Source organism: Mixophyes fleayi, chromosome 8 (genome assembly GCF_038048845.1).
Source record: "Mixophyes fleayi isolate aMixFle1 chromosome 8, aMixFle1.hap1, whole genome shotgun sequence".
Lineage (NCBI taxonomy): Eukaryota > Metazoa > Chordata > Amphibia > Anura > Limnodynastidae > Mixophyes > Mixophyes fleayi.
Window position 1 is genome coordinate 16,464,095 of NC_134409.1, and position 11,022 is coordinate 16,475,116.

At 38.0% G+C, this 11,022-nt stretch overlaps 1 protein-coding gene across 19 annotated transcripts in view; it reads left to right on the forward strand.

The window, feature by feature from the left end:
• ADGRL2 (adhesion G protein-coupled receptor L2) overlaps window positions 1-10,437 on the forward strand; it is a 77,589-nt gene extending 67,152 nt beyond the window's left edge. For 3 of the 19 annotated variants that reach the window (XM_075181968.1, XM_075181971.1, XM_075181970.1), the window contains 5 exons: window positions 2,292-2,420; window positions 2,794-2,890; window positions 5,351-5,479; window positions 6,164-6,181; window positions 8,988-10,437. In XM_075181968.1, coding sequence (XP_075038069.1) covers window positions 2,292-2,420; window positions 2,794-2,890; window positions 5,351-5,479; window positions 6,164-6,181; window positions 8,988-9,742 — 1,128 coding nt within the window. In that variant the 3' untranslated portion in view covers window positions 9,743-10,437. Of the gene's footprint in view, window positions 1-2,291; window positions 2,421-2,793; window positions 2,891-5,350; window positions 5,480-5,667; window positions 5,750-6,163; window positions 6,216-8,211; window positions 8,248-8,987 lie in introns of all 19 variants that reach the window. The other 16 variants (XM_075181969.1, XM_075181972.1, XM_075181973.1 and 13 more) reach the window with 11 other exon arrangements.
• Window positions 10,438-11,022: the final 585 nt, after the last annotated feature.

An 11,022-nucleotide genomic window follows, 5' to 3' on the forward strand; every position in this document is an offset into this window, starting at 1 on the left:
CTGGTGTATCCAATGCACAAGAATGAGCTCATTTGTAGCTGTATCCAAAGATAAACACATATGCCTGAAAAATAAATGGAGATTCCTTTTAAATAATTTAGGGAAAGAAGGCTTTATATACCCATCTGTGGCTGATCTGTTTGTAACCTCATGCTGTGTCTCACAATAATGTTCTTCTGAAAACTCCAAGTCAAAAACGGTTTTCTACAGTATATATCTGTAAATAGTACATGTAACATTAGAAGACGGTGGCTAGCCTATCGTCTCCTGCTGAGTTCTTATTCATTTACCCAGGGCAGTTGTTTTCCTAACACTCCCCCACGGGCATTTTTCATGCAGTGCAAATAACATGCGTCCAGGCTAAGTGTGTATCCGCACCACAAGAAAATAAACGCAATTGGTAATGGGCCGTTAGTGGTATGTTTGTGGTCAGCTGTCTCTGCCAACAGAATACGAACCGGCAACCTGAGTATGTGAGTGATTAATGATGCCAGGGCACAGCCAGTTTGTAATAACTCTGCCGTACCATGAAAAGACTTATTAATCCATCTACAAAAGTGTGCGACTGTTTATGTATATAGACGCAATATCAGGGTGAATTTTAATATGCCATGAGAATCTGTCACTGAGTTCTCCATTCCCATGTTGTGTCCTTATTACATTGTGCCTTGCACCAAAAAAAAAAAAGTTCCTTTGTGATTTCTTTCGTCCACAATAGACCATGGATGATTGCATCCGTTATGCCAATAGCTTAACTACATCTTGTCTTCCAAGTAGAGAGTCCGACTGCGCTATGCTCTCCTCCTAGCGGTTTCCTCCATATCTTGCAGCTCTCGGGTCTGAAGTTCGTTGGCTGTGAGCTTTGAGGTCTGAAGTATGTTGACCAGGAAGACCCGTAGAGAGCATCCTGGATTAAATGCGCTCTCCTAAACAAACCCACTCTAAAGCTAAACCGTTTTTTGGTTAACTCAGTAGGACACAAGACATTATGCAGTAAAGAAATATATAGGCAATGAGGAACCTGTAGACGAGTTTCTTTTTAAAACCGGACTGTGTTGACATTAATATCTTAAATGATTAATAATAAAAATTAAAGAAGTAGTCCGTTACCTACAACTATCTATGCTGTTTTGTGATATTCATTGCTTGGTGAAATGTGAAATACTATTCTACTCGAGGATGTCCGAATAATACGGACATTAGGCAGCTCCTGACTTTTTACCTGTGTGGTAACATTGTCTGTTCTACTTATTACCAGCGTTGGTGCTGGTGTCACTTTGGCACCAGGTGTTAAGAGCGTATCCGGTTTGGGCAGAGACCCTCTCTTAGAATAAGACAAAATGATGTCTTTTGAGGTGTAGAAGTTCCCCGTCTCCCCCTGTCCTTGTCTGCATGTTTTATCTGGTCTGGGTGTTGTTTTTTTTCTTTTTCTTCCATTATTGCTAGCCGGTCACCAAATTGAAATAGAATTGTGAAAGTGAAGACTATTATGTTTGTGACTTGACAAGATGATAGCGCTACGTTTCCCTCCGCTCTGAGCAAGCTGTAATTTCCCAGTAATGACAGAGGGATGTGCAGTACAGATAGATAATGTACGTTCCTAGCAATAGAGGTAGACGGAGAGCCGCTCCTGGCGGCGGGGGTTATTTGGACAAAATACCATTTTGATTGGTATTGTCCTAGTTCTGTGATGTTTTGAAGCATTTATTATCCATTATGGTTCCAACTCCAAATTCTGAGATGGAGAAGAATCTGTTAATCGTATCGGTCAGTGCATTCTGCTTTGGTGGATGGCGTTGATCCGTCGAACATTCCATTGCCCCCCCTTCCTTGCTTTTGCTTGCCCTGAAGCAAGTAAATAGAGCAGGCAACAGCTTCTGGGTATTGAGCTACTGGAACCAATAGGTTCATTCTCATACTCATTATACCTGTTTTTAAAAGCATGATTTTGGGTGAGGAGCAGTTTTGAAAAACATGGTGCTATCTGTAATTTTAGGTTATTGTAGCCTAAAATAGCTTTTGCGCAAACCTTCGAATGCAGTTCAGGCAAAAGTTTTAAGTTAGCACAAAAACAAAACTTTATTTCTGTACGACCCCAGAGAGCCGCTGCTGAAGACAGATGCTAATTAAGTTCTCTAAGAACGTCAGCTGCTACATTTGTTGACTGTACTGTTGTAAATCAATGCATCTGACAAACAAACCTATTTAAAGAGCACTAGAGGAGAGAGAAGCTGGTCTTCTTCTGCCTCTAGTTTATACCTGGTTTTAAACCTGTTTCCTCCTTCCCCCAGGTGCGCAAAGAGTATAGCAAGTGTTTCCGGCACACCTACTGCTGCGGTGGTCTCCCCACGGAAAGCTCTCACAGCGTGGTGAAGGCGTCAACGGCAAGAACCAGCGCTCGATATTCCTCCGGCACCCAGGTGACAAAAGAAGTTGACAGCATTTTTAATTAACCTTATTTATAGCCTCCCTTCAGAGACTCACTGTTCAGATACACTAATTGTCTTCTCATTACACTGATCTAGGCGGCAAATACATGTTTTGCGGCATCAGTTCAGTTTTAAATATTTCCTACGTGTCTTTGATTTTCGTGATGGTTTTTTTTTTTATTTAATTTTTTTTTTTCCTCTTATACTTATTCCACAGTAATCAGATAGCAATGTTCCAACATTTTAACTGTGGCTAATATAACGGGTATACAATCATTTCAGCTGTCTAATTGTGCAGAGTGCCAAAACCGCCACTTGTCCCGGACTGAAGTCCAAACGTTAATTCTCTTATTTATACTGACAGAGTCGGATCCGGAGGATGTGGAATGACACAGTGAGAAAGCAATCCGAATCTTCCTTTATCTCAGGTGACATAAACAGTACCTCTACTCTTAATCAAGGTAATTAATTAACAGCCTTTGCTGTCAATATTCGCCAAAATTTGAGACACTGTCCTCTGAATATTTAGCCGTTTAATAGTCAATGTAGCTATTGCTAAGATATATATATTGATTAAACTTTGCAGCCAATTTTTACTGGTTCAGATATGATTTTATTTTGATGCTCTGCCCATTGATATTTTGGTTAATCTGTATTTATTTAACCCTGAAGAAATAGAAGTGTCAGGCTTCGGCCTGACGATTGTAATAGACTCGTTCAGAGGAGCGTTTTAGAGGAAATTTGGCCACACAGATTTCCAGATATAAAGCAAAGTTGGCAATCCTGCAGCACAAAGCACTGATCAGATTTGAAACACCAGACAAATCCCGATCAATAGTAACCGTGCTTGCAGCTTTCTTCTAAGAACACTTTGCTGGCGTTACATTGTGTTTGAAAAACGGTGAGGGCGAACTCCTTCAAAGTTCTCATCTGAGCGAGGCCTTAGGTTGGCTTTCCGTAGATTTCAATGCGCGTGTTAAAGAGAAGGGCCAATCAATTAAAACTTGAAACATAATCAAAGCTAAACAAGTTTATGTGTTTTAAAATACATTGCAGTTGCCTAGCACTGAAAACGCACAGACGGCGCATATTCCATTGATCTCTGGAACGTGTCACGCCAGCAGTACATTTATTAAGCACTGTGACTCCCAGGCTCCTTGATTATGACTGTACAGAATAAAAAGTTAAACACTTTCAATGTACACAACTGAGAGGTATTAAATACAGTTATATAGGGCCTGATGCGGAGTTAAACTCCAGTGTGCGTGGCGTAATTGCACAAATTCGCACTGCACTTGTCCGCAAAGAACGTACGCCTATGCAAGTCTGTATCGTAACAATCACGTTGGTTCAAATAGATCAGAACTTGTGGACCTCTGCCTATTAATGCGATAAAATGATCAAAATTAGGTAATTAAATTCAAATAAATTGTTACATCTACGGTTGTTCCATAAGCCAGTAAAGAAGAGTAGAGGAACTCCTTACTTGTTCAGTAAAGCTGTAGCGTACCGTCCCATCGCTCAGATCGGACGCTCAGCGTTCTCCTGTGTAGTCTGTATTTGGACAGGGTTGATATTGTTTGTTGTGTTTTTAAATTCTACACTGAATAAAATCACAGAGCCTGGTGGACTTAGTGCCTTACAATTTACTGCTCGGTCCTACGTTTTAAGTAAATTTTATACCGCGTTCAATGGTTCCGATGTCTTTACTGGCTCTTAAAAGGTCAGACTGACTCCTAGATTCATCTTACCCATTCCAAAATTAAAATATCATAATATTTATCGTCTATAATCATTTGTTTCTAAAAAAAAAAAAAAAAAATACATTACACCCCCATATATTTTGCCTATACATTGGAATCGATACTGATCTATATCTGCGATATATTCTAGAAAGTAGTCTTTTGATTTTACAATTATTCTTTTTAACTGGAATATTGTTCCATTGTTCAACATCACTCAAGAGTTGGCCAACAGTTCTAAAAATGAATAGACAAGGTCCGCCTTTATTAAAAAATGTACATTTTTATTATTTGCTATCGATTTTCATTTTCGCAATTCGTTCAGTGCATTTTTTTTTTAATAATTGTGGTTGATCAGTCTGTGCATTATGTTTAATGTTCTTGTACTAGACATTGTTATTTTTGTTAACGGCAACTGATTTGTTGTGGCAGGAGATATTTGTTTGAATTTATTCCTTTTTGTATGTTTTTTTTGTTGTTGGTTTTTTTTGTTATCTTTTTTGTTTATATTTTAACCGGCTTTCTAAACGTGTGCTTGGAAAACCGTCCCGTCTTCTGCTGCATGTCTCTCTTTGCATAGGCTGTCTCTTTTTATTTTTTTATTTTTTTGGGCAAATGGTATCTTGCTATGTTCATGTTTGTCTTTCCTTCTACAATTTTTTTTTTTTTTTTCTTTTTTAGTTAACCATACTTTGTATTAACACAGATGTTTCCATTAGGGATCGCCCCACTGCTAAAATATTCATTAAGCGTAGAATTCCCCGGTCACAAGCAACAAGGTTTAAGGGTTTTGTTTAGCTTACAGCATGGTGAAATATTACCTAGGTTTCTGCGCCTTTAATTACCCGTCTTGTCTAACAGTAATGCTGTGTAAATTATTAAATGTCACTCTTGGATGGTGTGTACTTTTAAGGATTCTTTTATTTATTTATTTTAAAGCACCTGTGAATTAGTCCTTTGCCGCAATCCTCCACTTTTCTCCTGCAAATTAGCTGTTCAAATATAATCCCTTTTTATTTTCTGCTGAATTATATTTGGCAAGTGTAGGGGCTGCTCGTCAACACAAATCCTATAGGAATAAATTTGATTTTCTTGCGTTTTTTTCTCCACGTCATTTAGAACTGATGCCTTGAGTTTATTTTTATTTTTATTTTTTTTTTCTTCTTTTTTTTACCTTAGGAATGACTGGCAATTATCTACTAACAAACCCTCTTCTACGACCACACGGCACTAACAACCCTTATAACACATTGCTCGCCGAAACTGTTGTATGTAACCCCCCTGCTGCTCCTGTGTTTAACCCACCAGGTGTGCTTCTACTTTAATTTGTTCTCTCTCATTCGCCGTAGATAAACTTTACGGACTCTTCTCCTGTACTACGTATTAACAGATATGCAGCACTTGCCTATATCCCCCCCCCCCGGCCTTTTAAAACTGCACTATATTATAGCGTTGTTACCAGTATTTCTCTATAATTGTCCATGTTTTTAACACAGGTGGCATAAATCTTAATATACTATTTCAGGACTGACACCACAAGGGCCAAGAGTCCATCTTCAAGATATTTATCTCGTAGAGGTACAACTCTCTATCCTACTAGGCACAGTTAATAGCTTTTGCGATTAATATTAGCTTGTTGGTTAGTCTTGTTGCTGCACGAGCGGTCGAAACCGCGCGCTAACTGGCAGCGTACCGGCGCACTCTATAGTATAGTGCAGCTTTATAGCGGTCTTGTAAACCGTAATGTCTAGAGCAATATCGTAAAAAATAAATATTTTGATATTTGCAAAGACTTGTGTGAAGTTGTGTTAGCGTTAAGTGTTTGTTCTAAATTTTATATAGAGAAGAGTTTGTTTTTTTTCATTAATTGTTCTGCTAATATAAAGTGCGTAACAAATTTTAATGTTAGTCTGTCCTTTCTGTTCTCTTGTTTGTTTTTCTTTGTTTCTTTTGTTCTATTATTTTATTTTTTTTCCTTACGCTTTCCACTAGCGAACTACAGAGAGACAAGTATGGGAGTAAAACTTAACTTTGCCTATCAAATGTAAATTTTTTCAGCATGGTTTTTTTATTTAGACATTAAAAAAAAAAAAAAAAAGGCACATTTAAAACATAACTATCAATCATGAAGTAGAACTCAGCGGGCAAGTGGTTCACAATCTGTTTTCAAAGGCATAGTCCTATTAATTTCAAATTGAATCTGGACTCTTTTGTCTCCATTTGGATAACAGCAATGGATATACTGCAATCTCAGTTGGTAATATATTTGCAATGCTGAAATAATTTGCTGTTTTTTTTTAAAGGCGTGCTGTCGAGCAGAAATGTTTTATTTGCTTATCATTCCTCCATTCCCCTCAGTAATCTTGCTACAGGCTAAGGACAGACTTCAAGTGAATTACCTGATCACAAGCAGGAAAAATACTGCCTCTTCAATGAGATAAAACCTTCTCATGTGCTTGACGCAGCATATCCGAAAATACTTCCTGTCATTTTCCCCATGTGCGTGATGATGAGGGGTAGGGGGGGGGGGGTACTGTCATTTGTTCCACAAGTCAATCTTTTAGAACAATTTGGCTCCGTGATGTTTTACCATCAACTCAAAAAAAAACAAAAACAAAAAAACAACGAAAAATCTCTGTTCTGTTTGGTCGCATACTACAAAGAAAAGCCTGTTTAGCAACACCCATTATTTCCAGTCATTGATTTTGCACACCTTGAAATCTGCACGGTGCAGAATGATATTTATTTTCCTATTATTGATTTGCTTTGTGTTTAGTTACGTACGTTTAACTCCCAAATATCTCGAGTCACAATTACCTAATTTGAATACAAAAAAAAGAATAATCTTAAATGCCAAGGTTTAAAGGGCCAACGAACCCCAAAATACAAGTCGATCCAAAATAAAAAGACGTATGTAACATTCGGAAATGGAAATGTTCATTTAAAAACAAGTCTTAATATATTTGAAGCTGTTTATAATATGATTATTAGCTGGCTGGGTGCCAGCCGTATGTGGTTATCCAATAAGAGCGTCCGTTATTCTCGTCATCTAACATTGCAAGCTTCGTGGCTTCTGTTGTTTAGCCATTTTAAGATCACTAACTTGCATTATTGTTTATAAATAGCCTAGACATCCTAAAAGATGTAAAGTGTGGTGTGCATAGGGAAACTGCTTCCCCCTCTAACACAACCAGTCACAAAAACCTTAAGAAACGTTTGATTATATGTTTCTGAATGTTACAACGATCTTTTTGTCACGATCCAACTTGAATTTTCGGTTTAGTGCCCCATTAATAGGCTGCAGCCTTAAGCATGATGATCCTTCTTTGCAGCCATATATCCTACTACCCCCATTCTCCTCCAAGCCTCGCATACAATGCTGTAGCATCACAGTGGGCAGGCTGTTTGCAGTTAAGAAAAAAACAAAAAACAAAGCACTTTTTTTTTCCTTCCTCATCATATCTGTTAGTCAAGTTATATCCATCTCAAATCAAATTGTACTTTTTTACCATTTTTTATTTTTTTTGTTATTTAGTACATTAACGTGTGTCATGCATCATATTTGTCGACACCCCAGAGCATGTTCCCATAAGGAGACCATTCCGTCACACATACCCAGTAGACTTCGTACATAGACAGCATGGCAGAGAAGTCTTCTCCATTCTGCATCCAGTATTTATTTGGGTAATTTCTGTGAACCGTGCTTACAGAAATTCCTGGCATTTCTGCATTTTTGACCTCCATGCCCAAAACTCACCCTGGGCTTTAACTCTTTAATTGCCCCGTGTTGGGTTCATTCCGCAGTATCACTGTGACCGATGCAGACTGCAGGGTTGCTGGCAAACTCTTGACTTCTAAAAGCCCGGGGATGTTGCTGGCAAATAGACAATTAGCGGAACGATATAACATTAACCAGAAAGAAAGGCTGTTATTGCTAGTAATCTCATTTGCTGAACCCTTGCTCTGACTACGTTGCTGAGAAAACCCGGTAATCCATCTTGTTGCAATAAATCGTTTTTTACTTTCTTTTTACATATCAGCTACACTGATAGATAGCCTGAGCAGACAGACATAATGTGAGTGGTACACAGTGAGTCATTCCACCTGCTCCATCATGTTGTGGGTGATGCTTGTGGGACATTTTTGCCTCTAGTGTGAAAGGTGGCTTTCTTTGTTTCTCATAGCGTCTTATGTGTTTGTCCATTTTCCATTCTTTTTATTTTCTGCACCCCAGAAAAAAGGGAAACATTAGAAACATTAGTTGCTTGCCGGTTTGTTGGTTTATGTTGTACATTTGCCTTTGATTTCTCTGTATTTGTATTCAGTTTTTTTTATATCTATATATCTTTTTTTTATTTAGTGTTGTTTAGGACAAATCGTGGCGTACATCCATTAATAAATGTGATCAGACAAAAAAAAATGTTTGCATTGGATATGGAAGAGCATGGAGCGACCGATTCTAACACTCATATGTCCTCTAATCTGTGCTATAGATTCTATATTTCCCTGGCAATTAATTACAAATGGGAATGTCAGAGAACAGAGCGTTCTAAATTGACACAGAGCGTTCTAAATTGACACAGAGCGTTCTAAATTGACACAGAGCGTTCTAAATTGACACAGAGCGTTCTAAATTGACACAGAGCGTTCTAAATTGACACAGAGCGTTCTAAATTGACACCGAGCATTCTAAATTGTTGGGGAGTAATTGTTATCTCCTTATACTTTGTCCTAGACGACATTAAGTCTTTGTAGCTGAAAAAAATGGCCAAATTAACAAAATGTCCCCTAAATTGTTCCTCTTATTCTGTTTCAGGACATTCACTGAACAATGCCAGGGATTCAAGTGCCATGGATACTCTACCGCTAAATGGTAACTTTAACAACAGCTACTCTCTACGGAATGGGGACTATAGTGACGGAGTGCAAGTTGTAGACTGTGGACTAAGTCTGAACGATACAGCATTTGAAAAGATGATCATTTCAGAACTAGTGCACAACAACCTGCGGTGCAGCAGCAAGAACCACAACTTGGAGAGAACCCTGCCCGTCAAAACTGTTATCGGGGGAAGCAGCAGCGAAGACGACGCCATCGTAGCTGACGCTTCCTCCCTAATGCATGGCGACAACCACGGGCTGGAACTCCACCACAAAGAGTTGGAAGCGCCGCTTATTCCCCAACGGACTCACTCTCTTCTGTACCACCCACAGAAAAAAGTGAAGACCGAAGGAACGGACAGCTACGTGTCACAGTTGACCTCCGAGGCTGAAGACAATCTTCAATCCCCAAACAGAGACTCCCTCTACACTAGTATGCCCAACCTACGGGACTCTCCTTACCCAGACAGCAGCCCTGATGTTGTAGAGGATTTGTCGCCCTCAAGGAAGAGTGAAAGTGAGGACGTTTACTACAAAAGCATGCCAAATCTTGGAGCTGGACACCATCTTCAAATGTACTATCAGATAAGCAGGGGTAATAGCGACGGTTACATTATACCCATAAACAAAGAAGGATGCGTCCCAGAAGGAGATGTCAGAGAAGGACAAATGCAACTAGTCACAAGTCTTTAATAAAGAGATTTTTAGGAGTGTGAATGGCTCATGCAGGTATTAAAAAAAAAATAGACTCAAGTTCGTTCAACTGAGGCCAACTTCTTTGTGATTGGCATCCTAATAAGACTCGCAGCTCTCCGTTTGTGTGGGAGAGCGACGGACTTTTTTCAGTTCTGTGAATTTTTTTTTTATAAATAAATAAAAAGAAAATAAACTTTGTATATACACAGATTATACTAAAATTATTTGTTACAAAGCAAAGAGGTACCAACGTGGTATTTAAAATATCTGCTGCTGCTGAGTGTGAAGACTCTGGAAAAAAAATTAAAAACAAATGAGTGAATCCGCCATTTTGCTTCAGCAGTTCCAGAACCTGATTTGTAAATACGGCAGCCATTTTGTGAGGCCTGCATTGTATTATATACAAGATGTAGGCTCCGAAAAAAATCCTGTGGGATAGATTTACTGTACCATACTGTTTCCGAGTAGTCTGCAGGATGTTTTTTTTGGGGTGGGGAGGGTGTTTCTGTTCCCTGCTCACTGCAGATCCTTTCCATTAAGATTTAAAAAAAAAACAAAAAAAAAAAAAAACATGTCTTACCACTAGCAATGAAGCCACTGGCCTTACTTCATATGGTTTTTCTCAACTGTACAATGAACTGTTATCATGAGAAAAAAAAATAATGGTTAAATAAATTATATTTTGTTCTATTGCTAGGGTGAAATACGTTTGTGTCCAACTTGAAATATAATTGTCGATTTGAAATCATTTGGAAAGATTGACAGAAAATATTGTGAAAATCTCAATTGCACAAGGCTTCTTTTTTTTTTCTATACATACACGCTTGTTCATTGTGGTATTAAATGAGGCGAATCTTCAATTATTGCCTTTTTTCATGAAGTTTGGTCAACTCAAGATTTTTTTTTTTTTTTTATTTAATTTGATGCCAAATGCATTTTTTTTTTTTTTTAAACGTAACTTTATTGTATATTCAAGAGCCAATATTGCTGTTAATTGCACAAGTTTTGATGAAATCTGACCGATTAACCAACAGGGATTATTGGCACAGGCTACTTATCTGAATTCTGAAACAAGCGGTGCCTGATTGAGATATATATAATTTTTTCTTTTTCTTTTTTTTTCTTTTATATAACAGTCCGGAATATTACTCCCCATCATTTTCTGTCTATGTTTTGACATTAATTTATTTTATAATTAAAGCAATGTGTACATTTTCAGTGAAAATTTCATTTCTTTTATTCGTTTTTTCTTTTTTTTTTTTTTTCTTTTAAACCTC